General features: G+C 33.5%; 1 protein-coding gene across 1 annotated transcript in view; it reads right to left on the bottom strand.

Moving 5' to 3' along the window:
• Positions 1 to 248: 248 nt before the first annotated feature.
• Positions 249 to 19,451, bottom strand: part of Smp_152480 (putative cyclic-nucleotide-gated cation channel) — a gene marked incomplete at both ends in the record, with an annotated part of 61,859 nt that continues 42,656 nt past the window's right edge. The window contains 9 exons of the mRNA XM_018797256.1: positions 249 to 332; positions 1,482 to 1,545; positions 3,958 to 4,117; positions 4,163 to 4,286; positions 6,666 to 6,762; positions 13,322 to 13,405; positions 14,601 to 14,755; positions 16,049 to 16,151; positions 19,302 to 19,390. Coding sequence (XP_018652316.1) covers positions 249 to 332; positions 1,482 to 1,545; positions 3,958 to 4,117; positions 4,163 to 4,286; positions 6,666 to 6,762; positions 13,322 to 13,405; positions 14,601 to 14,755; positions 16,049 to 16,151; positions 19,302 to 19,390 — 960 coding nt within the window. The remainder of the gene's footprint in view (positions 333 to 1,481; positions 1,546 to 3,957; positions 4,118 to 4,162; positions 4,287 to 6,665; positions 6,763 to 13,321; positions 13,406 to 14,600; positions 14,756 to 16,048; positions 16,152 to 19,301; positions 19,391 to 19,451) is intronic.

The raw sequence follows: 19,451 nt of genomic DNA, 5'->3' as shown, positions 1-19,451 counted from the left end.
TTAAAACATGAATGATATTTGTTTTATTTTAAAAAAAGAAATGGATGAATTCTGCATAGAGAGAAAGACTTTCTTATGAAATGTAATGTTAATAAACGAGTATATACATATATAGATAGAAACAATGTAATCTGATGCATTCTGATAGATAGATAGATGGATGGATAGATAGATAGATACAAACGAAACAGAAGTGAAATTACAAGTATAGATACATTTACATTTGTACTCATTATGGTTAGGTAAAGTTAACTTGTATTCGTTGAACTGAATTGTAGAATTTGTTCACGTAGTACACCGATTTCTTCACGGTAACTTTTAGTTAGATTCATCTAAAATGAAATAATTGCAAAGAAAATTTAACAATAGTACTGTAACAGAATAATATATTATCTAATTGTCAGTTATCATGAGAAGGGGGTTTTGTGGAGATTTTAGTAGTTTTATGTAGTATAAATAATGAGTCAATTGAAGCTAGACCATCATGGAAAACCTGGAAGCACTGGACGACCGTTTCGTCCTATTGTGTGACTCCTCGTGGATTGGTTGAAGTTAGACATTACCACTGTTGGATGCCGACCAACTAACTGGTCTAGCGGTTAAGTGCTGGAGCGCGAGACTGATGGGTCCTGGGTTCGAATCTCGTGAGGCGTAATCGTGGATATGTACTACTGAGGAGTCCAACAATAGAACGAAACGGCTGTCCAGTGCTTCCAGGCTTTTCATGGTGGTCTAGCTTTAATCGACTCATGATTTCAACTTTATAAAATTACTATGAGACCAAAATCAAAATATTTTCCGTGTTTTGAAATTCATGCATTTAGAAGAATTAGCTTCATTTTGTATTGTTTGTTTGAATCTTATTTTGATTTTTAGGACTAAAATTGATGAGTCTCTTGTTAGCATATGTGTATCATGTGGAAATTACCTCGATATTGTCTTAAGTCACAAGTTTTATAAACAAAGATGGATAGTGGCTAACAGTGGAATCGAAAATGTGCATCTTGTCCTATTTGAGACTCGTCAACTGAATGTACCTGTTTCTCAGAGTTGATGTTCACTCTGGGACTCGATGCATGTGCATTCAGCTGACGAGTCCTAAATAGGACGAAACATGCGTCCTGGATTCCAATACTAGCCACCATCCATATTTTCTTAGAAGAATTACCAATTTTCTTATTTGAAATATCACTACATCAAGTGTGATTAATGCCCAGGACAGAGTGGGTTGGAGAATGCTGATCAGCGGCCAATGCTCCATTGGGAGTAACAGGCGTGAGTAAGTAAAGTAAGTGTGATTAATAAAGTATGAAAACCAAAATTATGGTTAAAACAATATCATTGTTAATCCATCCCTGAATCTATATTACGGGAACTACAAATTAAATAAATTTAGTTAATTTCTTATTAGAATTAACCGACAAAACATTCATAGTATACCTAATCTGTTATTTAAAAAAAAGGGAATAAGATACGCTTACTAGTATTGTTTCCCATCGGTCTGCAAATTGATCTAGCGTTTCTACAAGTTGACTTGTATCATTCCTATTTTTTTTAAAAAAAATCAATTAATGGGAAAGACAGAAATGGGAAATTACCATATGACAAAAATGTTCATTGACTTAAGTAAACCCAAAAAAAGAAAGCACTCCCACATACCAGTATAACACTAATCTGTCTATTGAAGTTCAAATGAGAGGAGTAGAAAGCTTAAAATTCTTTGATCATAAAGTTAGGATTTATGATTCATGTATAAAACGTACACCCTTCCCTTATTTGTAATGGTATTAAGCGATTAAGGTGACATGGTTTTATAAACATATATCCCGGTTGATCAAACGAAAAGTCGTCCACATTTTAGATTCTCGCTGATAAACTAAATTATTAGAAATTCATCAACTTTTGGCGTATAAAACATTGGAATCATATAATTAAAGTTTAGAAACATTTGATCGAATTTGGAAGGATATCTGAGGTTCTTGGCATTACAGACAGAGTAAATGGTATTCAACGGAAACCTGGAATATAACACTTTTAATAAATTATATCCTACCTGGTCAAAATAGAAGTAGAAGATAACGGGATAAGGATAATAACAACAATGACTTGTTAGCAAAGCGGAGAAATTACTATATATATCAGTACTTGTTGAAAGTAGACTTTTCTCTATACGTTCAGAAAAGTACATTTTTGATTAATTGTGAAGCAGAGAGACACAGAGCGAAACGAATATATTTCACACCGTTAAAAATATTATTCCTTTTCCCATCGATGACCTTTATTAATATGCATCATTTTGATAGTCAACCTTTTGCTTGTGCTCTTATTAGAGAGAACCATTTTCGGTAGATGAAAATCTTGTTTTATTTGAAGCTAGCATCAAAAAAACTGATGAATGTTCTTAAAAGAATCTGTTTAAGAATACAAGAATGTTTATAAGATATACGATAGTGATAGCCACATGAGGAGTGAAAAGAGTAGTCTCAGATAGTCGTGGGCCAGGTTTATCTGTTGTACAGTTGTTTGTGCGTTAAAGTTCAGTGTCGGTCGACTCTTCTCAGTACTTAGCAAAACAGGGGTTCGTGTACAGATAGGATCAAGTGTGCAATATCCAAAAAAAACCGTGAAACATCTGAGAAGAGTTTTGGAATCCCCCGTAGTCTCCCCAGAGCTGCCTGACTTATACACCTGCCCAGGACCAACAGTTAATATGAAATCGTGCTTCTAAATGCTGTCATTAATTGTTCCAACTTTGTAACTTTTCAAATGAGCTGGTTCGCAGTCTATTTCAATAAAGAGCTACCTTATTATTTGTTGGAAACTAGCATCATGAAGCTTGTACATTATAATAGCTCACTATGTCCGTTATTCATATATGAAGCATCACTATATTTCATACAAATCTGAAACCCAGATATTCAATCGACGCTGGAAAATTAAAACTATAACTTATAAACTGATTGTCCAAACACTCTAAACTCAAGAATACCTAACTAAGATCTCATATACACCAAGATTTCGTTTTTCTAAAAAAGGATTCTCGGAGGTAATTTTGTTGACAGTATCCAGTGAATACTATAAAAAGAAGCTAGAGGTGGAAAGGGCATACCACCAAACTGCACCACGAGTTAAGGGCGAACTTAGAATCCTGAAGGGAAATAGGAAAGTAAAAGATAAAGGAACACATTGCGTCGGGAATTGGAGGCAGAAATCAAAAGATTGAATGGCGAACTGGATAGAACTGGAAAGGATTACCTAGGACAATAGTCTATAGAAAATGGCGTTGGGTGGCTTATGATCCTCCACGATAGGAAACAGAAGTAGGTAAGTAAGTAAGTAATTCAGTGAATATGAGGTTTGGTATTATGAACACAAGTTATCATATATATTTCTGGGCGAACAGACTGCACGCCAAGGTGGTACTGTAGTGAACAAAACAACGGTTGGGGACAATCGAATGTATTTAAGCAAAAATTACAGACTATCTCAGTAAATTCTGATTACCAAACAATGAACAGTCAATTTGCAAATTAACAGCCAATTGTTTCAATCTTCACTGTTTCTTCTCTTATTCCATTGCTCATGCATTTTCCAAACGATTGCGCTTCATTTCAGTTCTTTCCTCATCGGTCTTCTGCCAAAATACATTCTATGTCTGACCCACACCATATACTACTTATATAGATATAAGTAGACCACACCACAGTACTTATAACATGGTTTTCAAAATACAAAATGGACGGTAAGTTTAGTGTAAAATGATTTGAATCATTCAACTACAACATAAAGCCTTAAAGATTTCAGTGATCGCCTTTCAGCTATTACTTCAGTCTTATAAACGTAATCGAAGAAACTAAAAAGATTCCCTACCCTGATTGTAAGCAAAGTGAAATCTGAAAACAAATAAAAATCCAACTTTATAGGTAGAATTAGATTGAGATTGAAAGGTCTACTCACCTTCCACTAAAATTCTTTGATTTCCATTGTGTAATTATACCAGAACTAATTGTTGTTTGTTGACTTTGTAAATCATTTTCATTAGTAAGTAACATTGACGAATTTCGTATTATACCAGATGGTGGTACTTCTAATTTAACTGAAGTATTTTCATGTGCACCTTTTTAAATTTAGACTAGAGTTTTAATGTAAAATTTTTAATTACCAGATGAAATGAATGATTTACATAAATTATTAGATAAGATTGGAGACCTTTTTCCATGCAGATGTGCTTGTTGACGTACACGTGTTTCACAGAGACGTCTTGTTGCATGTTTTCTTATTACTGCCTATAGAGTATAGAATGAGAAAAAAACTATTTTTATTTATGTAGAATGATAATTTATTGTGGAAAAATCTAACTAATAAAATATATATGTAAACGCATTTTCTTTAATTCTATTTAAGTAGAAACCAGTTCATAGTCACCTAAATTACTATTTCATTCTTATTATTATTATACAGGCTCAGGATATTATAGTCTAAAATGTATCTCCCATCATAAAGGTTCTTCAGAAATATTCTTCTTTATTCTTTCATTACATATACCTTTTAGTTGTATATTATATGTAAACACAACAATGAAATATTGTACTGAATATTACTGAAACAAATGTTTGTCGACTAATTGTCGGACTACACAGCAGTGTGCATCTGCGATCCCGCCTCGCGAGATTTGAAACCAGGACCTATCGGTGTCGCGTGAGAAGGCTTAAACTCTAGATCACTGAGTCAGTATCCAACGGTGTTGACGTTTAACTTCAACCGATTCACGAAATTGAGCGACACATCCACCATTGTCTTCAGTGAGTTACTCTCTCACAACAGACCCGTGTGAACTCCACTAGTCACTGTTTCTCTCAAGAACTCCAGGAAATACTTCTTTGAGCCAGTCACTAGAGAGCATATGTTGGAACCTTCGAAGCAATGAAATATCATTTTTCAAATAATCTGAACTACTTCTTGTAAGTTTATTGATAAAGGTAAGTTTCAAAATCCCAATCCATGACAATCGTAATGTTTTATTCAGTGAAATGGAAAGTAGATGCGGTCAATACAAAGGAAACCATTATCATTTTATAGGTAGAATGTTAATAATTTAGTTAGCATAGGATTTAGTAGGATACGTTTGGTGTAAATATGAGTTATACCATATGGGATATATTTACCGGTATCTAGAGTTTATGAGGTTTTAAAAGTTAGTGAGTTTCTCAACTACATTTAAGAATCAGGGTGCATATCTTAGGTACTAAAATCGGAAGCATTTATACGCTTTAGCTGCTGTCTGTAAATTATAGGTTTGGTGTCTATTGTTAAGAAATTATAATAGATTTTTGTATTTTACGAATTGCATGCCTTTTCTTTGAATCATCCCACGTCTAAACTTCTTTACTACTACTGATACTGTTACAGTGTTTATGTTTCTGAGATTTGTCTTGGTAATTTAATCTCTTTAAAGTAATATGATGTAGAAACTTGAACTAAAACACATGTGCCATGTCCTGTTTTACATATAATTGAACGTATGTTGTCATCTCACAAACGACTTGGAATTGTTGTTCACATGATAGGTTCAAGATCTTTCGATCCAATCTGTTTTTGTCATAATATCACATCTAGTCAGTGAACAGTCAACTACTATAAAATAGTGGTTCATTATATCAAGTTGAGCAGTTTTGGTAAAATGTCAGTCAGAATAATCAACTGATCTTGTAAACAATAAACAATAAATGAATGTCCCACTAATCAGGTTTATATTTATACACTTTGTCTACTTTCAGTATTTAGAGGCAACATATTCCGCCATCATTTTGAGATTAAAGGATAAATTACTTGTAGTTATGTTTGTTGGGTTTGAGTCATTATTTTGTTATATTTCCAGAAAAATCAGTTATTATCATTAGGTTTATTCAATATTATATCTTTGGGACAATATACAATTCTCAGCACAATGTATTTCAACAAGTTTCAGTTTCTTAATTCTTGATCGATTCTGACAACAAATATTGAGTGATCGCCAGTTAGAAGTTAGTAGTTCAGTCAATCGAAATCAAAACGATGTACATTTTTTTCGCTGCATACTACCAGGAAGCACGACATCTCTAATTGGGCCTTTGTAACTTGTACAACGAAAGTTTGTACAACTTTCAGAAAGGCACCTGAATGGGTTATGCGATTAATAGCCACAATGATGTATTAAAATAAAGAAAATTAGACAAGTTGTTGAAATATCTAGATGGCAGGAACAGGTAGCCCAGATGTTTTTCAAACAGGCCGCCGTCTCACTATAATATACATATATAACTATGGGATTTTTAAAACTTGTTTGAATAGTTTTATTAACCACAACAATATACAGTTGATACCAATACAAAGGGCTCTGGCTCGAGACTGGTAGGTCCTGGGTTCGAATGTGGGATCTTGGATGCGCACTGTTGAGGAGTCCCATAATAGGACGAAACGGCCGTCCAGTGCTTCCAGGTTTCCCTTGCTGGTCTAGCTTCAATTGACCCATGGTTTCAATAGTGAAAATACTAAATTCTCCACAAAACCCTCTCTGACCAAAGAAAGTCATTTATAACTGACAACTCATACACACACACAAACACAATTCATTACATTTTTATGTATCAATCAATAAAAATGATGTTAGTTTTACTCACTCATACCTCAGCATCTGGATGATCTTTCAATGCTTTTAAAATATCTTCTCGAGATAAAACAAATAATTCAGCATAACCAACAGCACGTACATCAGCTGTTCGTCTAATTAAAATGAAAATAGAATTAAACAAATGTATTGATATATATAAATAGGCTGTGTTGATTGTGATGAATTCTATATTGGAGTGTTATCTCGCGAAATCTTGACTCGTGCTTAAGAACATTTTAGGTACACAAAGAAACCTCCTAATAATTCTGTAGAACTGGATAGACTTCAAATTATGTCGGCAATAGCAGTTCACACCATTTTCAACAATCATCAAATTGATTTCAAAAATATCAAAATACTACAGAAAGGTTTTTCCAATTACAAAGAAAGGAGAGTAGCTGAAGCGTTCCACATAATGCTTAATCCTACTGCTCTCAATAGAAAGGAAGGCCTCGCCATACATCTTACTTGGACTATCTATCCTAGTCACCTACTCTGATATTATTTACTATTCATACCATTACCTTACAAATTGAACTCTATCCTTTGTCATTATAAGGGTTACAAATTTACAAACATGTCACTTATGAATCACCTCGACTGAAATGGCATGTCATTAATTTATTCAGACCTGTTTTTTGATTGATCGCACCTCATATTCGTGTTGTTCCGTTGTACTATTTAAACTTGGATTAATGTCAATTTGGTAATTTATTCTCTGAAGAAGTGGCTTACACTGAGTCACGAAACGTCAGAAAATCTAATTTTTCTACTCATTGGAATATTACGATGATATTATTTATTTATAACAATCTACCCAATGCTCAATTGATTCAAAATTATCAAATCAAAACTTGGCAATGATACCTACGTATTGATATGTAGTATATCAAGTTAAATCTAACTTTAATATAAATATAAAATTGTTGAATTGTGAAGTTTCATTTACATGTTAGTAAGTGAAAATTAACAACACTTATGTTGAAAGACTTGAAGAATTTTTCATGACAATAACATAGATAACATAGAATGGTGAGCGGCCTATGCTCCTCCACGAGGGGTAATAGGCGTAAGTAAGTAAGTAACATAGATCATACATTTACTCCTTCATATAGAAGTGATTTAAACTTTGATTAAAGTGATATAATATGTAGGACTTCGTAATTTATAGACTGTTTTCCAGTTTTTAGCATTTGAAGTCAACTTGAATAGATCCGAATGAGCAACTTTGAAACGTTGGAAAGAATGAGGTATATATTTAAGAAGTCCATGTTATAGGAGGTAACGATTAAATTTAGATTTATTTGGCAATATAATAAAAAAATACAATCCATGTATCTATTATTAAATGTTACATTAGTGGAACACATTCTTATCTTAAATGGTAATATTGGATTTGAAAGCCAAATAAAACTAAGTCATTTTTGTATGTTTTGTTCTTAACTTACTTACTTACGCCTGTTGCCCCTCGTGGAGGAGCATAGGCCGCTCGACAGCATTCTACATCTAACTATGTCCTGGACAAACCCTTTCAGTTCTTTCCAGTTAACATTCATCCTTTTTATAACTGCTTCTTTTTCACGGCGTAATGTGTTCTTTGGCCACCATCAGGGCTCAGTAGCTAAGTGAATAACGCAATCGCGTTTTGACCGATGGGTACTGGGTTTGAGTCCTAGAGTGAACATCAATTGTGAGATGCAGGTACATTCAGCTGACGAGTCCCAAATGGGACAAAACACGTGTTTTGTTCTCAAGCTTCATCCTAAATCTAATTATTACTTAAGCACATTTAATTTACCTCCTTTTTTATTTAATTAAATACAAAAGTCAGAAGGAGTTTGGTGGAGATTTTAGTGATTTTATAGAATTGAGATCATGAGGCAATTGAACTTAATCATCATGGAAAACCTGGAAGCACTGGACTGCCGTTTCGTCCTATTGTGGGACTCCTCAGCAGTGGGCGTCCACGACCCCACTCACTGGACTCGAATCCTATTACTTCTGTCTCGCCCACAAATGCTTAACCTCTTAACGCTTAACCACATCTAATTTATCTTCTTTTTATTTAATTAAATACAAAATTATTAAATGCTAATTAATTCTATATGAAGTTGTTATTAGATCCATGCATTCTGATGTAAAGCTGATAAAAAGCAAAACTGATGTACTGCCAAATTAGAGTCTTAGTTTAATTTTTCAAATATAAAAGTTATTCAAGGCTTCAAAAACTTGATTCATGTTATTTGAATCAATTTAATGGGAAATATTTGTATTATTCTCGATTTTTTTTAAAATTTCGATGCTTACAGTGTTTACAGGTTTAGAATATAGGTGTTCGAATGTTGCAGGGACTATATGTTATATTTTTGAACATACACTTGTTCAGATTTTACTAAAGTTAGAGCCATCGACAAGATTTTATCTATTTAATAATCACTCCGAATAAATATACTTTAACAAATACCATTTCATAGATATGTAAGAAAAGTTATACTTATTATCAGTATGGGGATTTGTGGAGATAGTAGTATTTTCAAAATTGAATTCACGAATCGATATAAGCTTGACTACCATTGAAAACTTGGAAATATTGGACGGCTGTTTCGATCTAGTGTGGGACTCCTCAACAGTGCGCATCCAAACTGTCGCGTGAAGGACTCCAACCCAGGTTTTCAGTCTCATGGACGAACTCTTAACTTCTAAACCACTGACAATAGATGAAGGGTTGTGCATAATCATGGATCGATTGAAGTTACACGTTAACACCGTTCAATGCCGGCTCAGTGGTCTAGAGTTCAGGTGTCTACGCTCAAGACTGAAGCTCCTGGGTTCGAATTCCACGTGCGGGATCGTGGATGCACACTACGTGAGGAGTTCCGTACTAGGATGGGACAGCCTTCCAGTGCTTCCAGGTTTACAGTGATGGTCTTGCTTAGATTGACTGGTGAATTCAATCATAATTCTCTGTCAGAATCAATTGAATATAAGTTAATCACATCGTAAAATAACATAAATAATTATTGATGTTCACCGAATCCCACTTAGATCAAATTAGACTTTTGAAAGTTTAATGATCATGAATTGTGTAGTTGTGATACTTGGTGACTTATTCATACATTCGACTTTAAATTTAATGCAATTCATTGTGTAGTATCTTATATTTGCAGTTAATTTTAGTACCTTGTTTGTTAAACAAATAACAATAAGATAGTTATTTAAATTCACTTAGTATTGTTTGTTTGAATCTTCCCATTGATGTTTACGACTGCAATTGATCAGTCTCTTATTGGCATATGTACATACTGTGCATATTGCCTCTATATAGTCTTAATTCACAAGCATCATAAGCAAAGATGGATAGTGGCTCGAAGTGGAATCCAGGACGCGCGTTTCGTTCTATTCGGGACTCGTCATCTGGATGCAACTGCATCTCAGAGTTGGTGTTAACTTTTATATCAAATATACGTTTTTATTCATATGTTTATGTAATGAAAAAAGTTAAATTTATGGGACTGTTTAATGATTGCCTAAGAAAATAAAAATATTATAACAAAGATAAATAAATGATTTAAACTCAGTTCTGTAACTAGGGAATAGAATTTTCAATTTCAACGATGTATGTTCACATTTTATAAAAAAAATTGGTAATATCGAAAAAAAGGTTCCGAAAATATCGACCAGGTAAATAGTGTGAAGGGTTTTTGCCTAAAGCTTTTCTTATTTAAACATAAAACACTACGTCATCTATTGCTTAACGGAATAAAAATTCGAAAGAATTAAGGGAAGAGAAACATTTTTGGCCGATAAAACCATTTACTTAAGTATTTATAGTTGCTTAGTAAATATAGAAATCTTGAATAAATGAATTTCAAAATCCCTAAGGAAAACTTACTACTCAACTAAGCTTTTGTATTGTATTCTAAACCCAGTATACCATTCATGGATGTGTTAAAGATAAATTTCCGTTGTGAGCTACATCAATAAGTTCATTTGAATTTGTGATCAACACTAAGCTAACAATAACTCGGCATGTTTTTTAAAAGAGGAATACAACTATACCACCGGCTCATCATTTCTGGGCACGTTTCTCTAATGGAATCGTTCTTTAGAGTATTCTTCACATTCAAAGGAAGTGGAACAAAGAGAAACTGTGTCAACAACTTGTGTATTGCTAAGACATTAGAAATTCATCGATTCGAGATCAAGTTGTACGTGCTAACGAAATATGTCTGACCTTTAATTCTTCTAACCTCTCGATTATAGTACGACTTTCTTTCGATATTCTAAACTTTATCATGTAATCTCACTTTTTTCTTCTATAAGCTAGTACATTTATCATACAACTGTAGGGATCATTTTATGCTAAACTAGGAATGATTTTCTCCTTAAAATAATTTTGAAGATGACTGATATTCGATTAGTGATATGTTCAGAATTTTAGTGTTATTTCGTAAAATACTAATCAGCTATATGTTAACCGTACGTATAAAATGCCCCCACAATATATTTACCATTCATTTATATAGACTATTAAATGTTTTACCCCCCCCCCCGTTAATCCATCAAACTGACATATGAACGAAGATCTTTTTTAAAGTAAATTCACTTAAGGTTCTACGATTGTTTGTCCAAATAATTAATATTAAAGTAGCCGGGTTCAAGGTAAATATATCGTTTAAAATTATAGCATGTAAATTCAAGATTATTTTCAATACAAAATAAAACTGTCAATATTGAAACAACTATTGTGAAATGTTGACCTGAATCCGTCATATGTTTTGTGAAATTCAATTGATATAATGAATGGATTAATGTTAGACTACTATTAAAAATCTGGAAGCACTAGACGACCGTTTCGTCCTATTATGGGACTCCTCAGCAGTGAGCATCCACGATCCCGCACTCGCGAGATTCGAACCCAGGATCTGTCAGTCTCACGCGCGAGAGTGTATTAGTTGAAGTTAGACATTAACACTGTTGGATGCCGACTAGCTCAATCGTCTAGCGGTTGAAAGTTGACGAGCAAGACTGGTGGGTCCTGGGTTCGAATCTCGCGAGTGCAGGATCGTGGATGCGCACTGCTGAGGTGTCCCATAATAGGACGAAACGGCCGCCCAGTGATCCAGGTTTTTCATGGTGGTCTAGCTTCAATTGACTCGTGATTTCAACATCCCACTGTATTCATCAACCTACAAGTAAGTGCGGAAACACACACATAGGGAGAAGCAATCGTGATTTTCAAGTAAGGGTGGAGGAACACATACCCGAAAGGCTACAGAAACAAATGAATTCCAATGGTCAAATAAGATCACAGGAGAGATAGATATCTTTCTCATTGTAAAACATTTGCTTGAGACTGGTCATAAGGTTGATATCAACTCAGCATTTGTAGTGTTGTACAAAAGCCTTCAAGGTCGTGTATCAAAACCTTGGATGAAAGAAAACTGAAACCCTTTTTATGTGTTCAAAAACAATTTGTTCTTACCTTTAACCTACCCTGGTAATACTGATTTATTATCCAGTGTGGTTATCACATTGTTTTTGTGTAATTTATTTGTTTTTGTTACTGATTACCTTTAACCTGTCTAGTTGACCCTTTAGGCTACATATAAAAATATCTTAACAAGTATATGTGTGATCAGATCGTCCGAAAAGTATTACCTGAATATATCACATAATTCTGATAACCTTCGTCTTCTCATTGCACTATCTAAACTTAGTGATTGAGTGTACTTCACTAACTTGAATAAGAACTTCTAATTGTAATGTACAGCCTTTACAAAAAACAAAGGTGTCCTCCATACATCGATGGTTAAATGTGAACTTTTGAATAAAATCCTTAAGTAGAGCATCTTCTAGCTTCGTCAGCAATACGTCAGGTAATTTCATTCCTAATGGTGAACCCATTTCAACTTCATCCATTTATTACGGGTTCCGCCATTCATATCCTTGGTACAATTCAGAAGTATCACTTTCATGCTATTAATTGGAACTGTAGTTTCTATATCCATTTTTCTGACTCAATCACATATTTATTCTACAGTCTCTATGAATGGGACATCTCTAACTGATGGTGTCACATAGAAAGACATAACCTTTTATTCCATAAAATGTGCATTTTAACCACATCAGAAAATTGCAATACATTCCGAACACTATGTTGTACAAGTTTATTATGAAATGGTTTCAATGTGTTTACCGATATTGTTGTTAACAGTTTATAACATTGTAAATGGGAACATTAATTGCTTGAGTGACGTATACAAAAACAGGTTCCTTATGGCTAGGTACAATGTGATTTTTCAATCCAACAACTACCGACGGACAAATAATTGTCGGTCCAATTAAGAGCAGTAGAATATAATAGACAAATATGGATTTATTGAATTGCATAAAATGAATCCAAACTACATCTGAATACCATCATTCATAAAGATTTTACTCACAGTATTTTAAAGTGAACGTTCAAATAGGCAGTATCTGAGTAGATCACGTCAATGATTATTTAATGACTTGAAACAACAAGAACAGTTAACTAGTGTCGTTAGATTACACTGCGGTGAGCGCAATGAAAACAAATAACGATTATCGTACCACATGCTTGCTAAAACGTCTTACAGTTGCATTATGAAATTTAATTTCAATTTTCTAAATGTTTAATAATTAACTTACTTATTCACTCCATCCACATTAAGTACTCCGATTTCACCAAAGAAGTCACCAGCGCTCATTTTGGACAGAACTTCGTTAGAATCACTAATAAAATCATAACAATAATAAGACTTTAGAAATATTATTAAGTAAAAAATTTAAATTTTATTAATCTAATTCTCAAAAAGGGGTTTTGTGGAGAATTTAGTAATTTTATATAGTTGAATTCATGAGTCAATTTGAAGCTAGACCACCAGTGGTCTAGTGGTTAAGCGCTCACGTGAGACACTAATAGGTCCTGGGTTCGTATCTCGCGAGGTGGGATCGTGGATGCGCACTTCTGAGAAGCCCCACAATAGGACGAAATGGCAGTCCAGTGCTTCCAGGTTTTCCATGGTGATCTAGCTTCAATTGACTCATGATTTCAATTATATAATCTAATTCTGTCACATATTTCAAAGGAAAGATTTCATTTACAGAATAAAAAATTATGTTCACATTGAAGATGGATTCATACTTGAATGGATTGATTTGGCACCTCATATACGTAGAGACTAAAATTCATTATTTTAGTTGTATAATTTTTATTTAATGGAGGGAGTTGGCTTGGTGGATATAGAGGTCATTCTCCAAGCACTGAGTCACAGGTTTGGATTCTCCTCAACCTACGTTGGTTTATGTTAATGGTTAGTACTACTAATCATCGTGTTTAGAATGTGACTCTAAGTCAAATACAAGGATCCATACCTGAATAATGAGTTACCAAATAAAAACAATACGGCTTATCTCATAGTGGTTAATTACTGAAAATGTAACAAATTTGTAACTCAGTAGGTGACCGACTGTAACAGGTTTAGTTATTTATCCTGTGAAACGAATAAATGTTTCTGAACTCATCGATTTCTTTTGTCAATGTAATACCTATATCTTGTGCATAATACTTACTAGTACGCATTAACTGAAGTGTAAAAACTATTCCAGTTGAATCATAATTATATACTCCATCAAAAAGCACACACTAAAATTTGGTGATAGTACTAATTTTATAAATCAGTAGTTACTAGATGATAATGGCAGTTCTCGCATTTCTCGTCATATCGGATTAGAAAAGTGTTTATAGTTACAGCATCAAAAATTAGTGTGATATGGTTTACACATACTCAAATTCTATCTCTTGTTTCAAACAAGGACATTTATAAACAAGGAATAGACTGCGAAACAGCTTAAAGTGAAGTTAATTATTCTAAACTTTTCTTCTAAACTACTAAATAGTAAACTTGAATATTTTCACTTAACTCACCTTATCACTTCAAGTACACCATCGGCAATGATAAATATTTCACGTGCTATTTCACCTTTACGACATATTAAATCGCCTGGTGTGAAAACTAATGGACGCATTTTCAAAACAATATCATGTAAAAATTCTGGTCTGCATTCATGAAAAATAGTTACCTATAACAGAAAAAAGGATGTCAAAAGTTTATATAATGATTATTTTGATCAATACTGAGATGATGTTTTATACCTAAGACGAAACATTCAGACGTCTGAATTCTCAGAAATCCTGATAAAGAATTAGGGTTTGTGGAAATAGTCGAAACTGATAGAAATCTTGATTTTTATGAGCACATTTCTACTGTATATTGGCTATGTTTAGATTCGGCAATATGAACATTGAAGATTGATATGGAATAATGAATTCGTTTAAGATAGCTTGATTATATCTCAGTTTGGCTAGTATCAAACACATTTCCTGGAGTTTATCCTGACAACATGGAATTTCTTTCATGTGATATTCTAAATTCATTTATTTTTAAGGAACAATTTTGTGACTAATGTTACGTCAGCCTCATTTCTATTCGAATCCAATTTTTGTCAATGAAGTCGTATTGTAGCCACTAAATTGAGTCACTCAGTCTAGCATAAACAATGCTTCGACGTTCCGTTGCTTTGGGCGATTGAAACAAGTCCTAGACCCAGTTTTATAATAATTAACACGCTTTAGCACGACGTGTCTACGTTGACTCACGCACTGTCACATTTAAATACACTACTTGTTAGTTATTCAAGAAGCAATCAATCTCTTGCAGGATTGACTTATATACACTGGTTAATCGACGTACAGACACTCAAACTAGTGGTCACATTCCGAATTAATAGACTGAATTCCATCAGCACTGAGGACTATAAAAGCATATCATTAACTAGGACATAATGACCGGTAGATTTTAACATCTCAATCCAGCATAAAATCAGCCACTATCCGTTAAGTTGTATAGTGACACCATCTAATATGGCACTAAATAAGGTGGGTTTAAATCCAACAAGGGACAACTATTGTCGTGAAGCTTTTAGATATATCTTGGTTGCTATTGCCTATAATAATAGCTCATATCTTCGAGCTTCTCATTGACTACCAACAACCATCTAACAATGATAATTCAGAGTCTAATAAAGATTAACGTAAATGAAGCAGTTCTGATCATATTTAACGTTTACATTCAAGTACGTAATTACACCGTAAGTATTTCTCATGGAATCGCTAAATCTAGATTAGAATTACATCTAGTACCTTCCTGTTTTATCATTTACTTTGTTGTTACCGTTATTAGTGTAATCCTACTAAATAGTAAAATATACCAGGAAATATAAGAGTATATACATATATTTACAATAATAAGTAGTATCTTAAATCATCACAAAATAATAATCGGTATACTATTGAATGAATAGAAAAATTTTTACTTTTTTCAATGTTTCCAAATTGACATTAAGAGCTAATTCAGTTTTCAATTTATCTGGTAATAAACCTATTGTGTTAATATCTTGACCACCACCACCGCAACCTCTAATTCATTTCATTAAAAGAAAAATGAAACAATAAATAAATAAATATTATTCTTTTGACAAATGTCCATTGAAAAGAAACTAAATGTTTACAATATTTAGGTTAAAGCATAAAACAGTTATTGAACAGAGATGAAAATAAACAAAAAGTACAGTTGAGGTAATTTTATAGTTGAATTCATGAGTTAATTAAAGCTAGACGATCACGAAAAACCTGAAGGCACTGGACGGCCGTTTCGTCCTATTGTGAGACTCCTTAGAAATGAGATAGTAACTCAATGAAGACAATCGTGGACGGTTGCTCAATTTTGTGGATTGGTTGAAGTTAGAAATTAACACCGTTGGATGCTGACTAGCTCAGTGGTCTAGAGGGTAAGCGCTCGCGCGCGAAACTAACAGGTCCTGGTTTAGAATCTCACGAGGTCGGATTGTGGATGTGCACTGCTGAGTAGTCCCACAATAGAACAAAATGACTGTCCAGTGCTTCCAGGTTTTCCATGGTGTTCTAGCTTCAAATGACTCATAAATTTAACTATAAAAAGAACAGTGATTATTTTCTTATACTATGCTTTTAAAACTATTCAAATACTTGAAAAAAACTCATGAAAATGGCGAACCAGAATTTTAACTAGGAATTGTTCAGCGCTTCTGTTTCATTGAATAAAAATAAAGAGAATCTAGCGAAGAAAATTTTCTGGCATACGCTATAGCAAGCTTGACAAAAAACTAAGAGACCCACTGAATTCGTTCGGTTTCAATCAACTTTCAACTATTTATTAGATCAATGTTTGTGTCAAACTCTTCAAAAGTTTTCTTTGGTTTGAATGACATTTAAATATTATTATCAAAAAAATACATGAATTTATTTTAATTAAATTTAATTTCATAAGAAGGGGTTTGGTGGAGATTTTTAGTAACTTCATAGAGTTGAGATCATGTGTCAATTGAAGCTAGAACACCATGGAAAACCTGGAAGCACTGGACGGCCGTTTCGTTCTATTGTGGGACTCTTTAGCAGTGCGCATCCACGATCCCGACACTATAGATCCTGGGTTCGAATCTCGCGAGGCGGGATCGTGGATATGCACTGCTGAGGAGTCCCACAATAGGACGAGTTGGCCGTCCAGTGCTTCCAGGTTTTCCCTGGTGGTCTAGCTTCAATTGACTCATGATCTCAACTCTATTAATTTCATAAATTTGGAACCTTCCATATATATTCACGAATTTCTAAAATGTTGACTAAACTATTCATCTAGAATATTCAATCGAATGGGACTTATTTCCAAACAGCTATTCAATGCAACAAAAAAACGTTACCATTGTTAATATTTCCCTTTACCGAAATGACAATGAATATATTTGATGCTTTTTACTATAAGTCCCCTTTATGAATTGATAACCAGATCATCATATTCATGACAAAATCGCTTCACAATTGGAAACTATAACATATATACATACACATATTATCCGATATTAGTTAATCTGACATCTACTTGTTATTATTAACACTTATTATTTGTAGTATTATTGTTTTATGGTTCAGTGATTGTACCATTTACATAGTATATCCCATAAAGAATAATTTTCTGGTTAGTAGTGGATAGGATACACATTGAGGAAATCACTCAACTGCGTCACAAGGCAAGCCCTCACATGGAATCCTGAAGGTCAAAAAAGAAGAGGAGGACCAAAGAACACATTACGCCGAGAAATGGAGATAGACATGAGAAGAATGAACAAAAATTGCATAGAACTAGAAAGGAAGGCCGAGGACAGAGTGGATTGGAGAATGTTGGTCGGTAGTCTATTCTCCATTGGGTGTAACAGGCGTAAGTAATTAAGTAATGCCATAAAGAAGGTGGAACATCTAACAGGGTTTGCTTTACAAAGAAAGAATTTTTTATTTTTTTAGTTTGTTTTTCCCTGAGCACAGTAGTTTTAACTACAAGAGTTTCTTTGTTGTTCTGGAAAGCACTATCTACACGATAAAGACCTAATAACAGTATTCAGAACGGCATCATGACAACTGAACCATTGAGTTTTGAGAATATAACACAGATAAAAGTATAAACATGAGATACCAAATCTTTTGTATGATTTCAAAGTTTGTTTATCAAGCGTAAAATTCGTATGATTCGTGCATATGATTTAAATCTGAAGGATGGATTTCATTATGAACTTCCATGAAATAAATTAACTGGAATTCTGAAGGAAGTGAACATTATGATGCCAAAGTCGACAAATAGTTAAATGATCATGGTTTTTCACTAAGGCATTGCTTAAAGTTCACACATATTACAAGGACATTTTATTGATATAACACCTTATAAATAAGATGACTTACTTATAGTAATGTGCAGAAGTTCCAACAAGTAGAAGATAAATGCAATTCAACATAGTGTATCAACAAGGAAATAAATCTAATCGTTCTGTGATTTCAGTTTACAAGAGTGGAATACTAGAAAGCCTTGTTGAGTTTCTCAAAAGATATGTAACATGTATTTCTCAGGACTTAATTAAGTATAAAACCCCCATCAAATTGACTACAGCCTATTAAATCACTATCATAACTACATACTTTTGAACTAAGATAGATTCCATGTACATATGTGATCAAAATATTGAATGAGTTCGTGATTGGCTCATTCATAACTTGAAATAATTTTGCTTTTTTTTGATGTGAAATATGGGGTTTTCTGTAATTTATATATATGTATTTTATATATAGTTGAAATCATGAGTCAATTGAAGCTAGAACACCGTGGAAAACCTGGAAGTACTGGACGTGAGACTGGTAGGTCCTGGGTTGGAATCTCGCGAGGCGGGGTCATGGATGCTCACTGCTGATGTGAATTATGTTTACTGATTTTAATTACTGATGTTAAATAAAGTTTGGTTTTGTGGTTTCTTTTATTATCGTTAATTATTGAGTAATAAGTTATGACGGCCGTCCAGTGCTTCCAGGTTTTCCCTGGTGGTCTAGCTTCAATTTACTCACGCTTTCAACTATGAAAGTAACATTCCACCGTCTTCAAAGTGTTACAAGATAAAATGTCATACAAGATTATATATATATATATATATATATATATATATATATATATATATATATATATATATATATATTTAAGGAATTTCATTTACTCACTTAGACCATGCATAATCATACCATCTTAGAATACGACTTTGTAAATCTTTATCAACTGAATTAGCCCGCATGTAACTTTTAGCATGGTCCTAAACACAAAAAATAACAAACAAACAAACGAAAGTTACAACATAAAAAAAAGTAAACTAT

This window comes from Schistosoma mansoni, chromosome 4 (assembly GCF_000237925.1).
Source record: "Schistosoma mansoni strain Puerto Rico chromosome 4, complete genome".
Lineage (NCBI taxonomy): Eukaryota > Metazoa > Platyhelminthes > Trematoda > Strigeidida > Schistosomatidae > Schistosoma > Schistosoma mansoni.
Note: the sequence above shows the minus strand (reverse complement) of the source record. Positions and strands in the feature narration are given on the sequence as shown.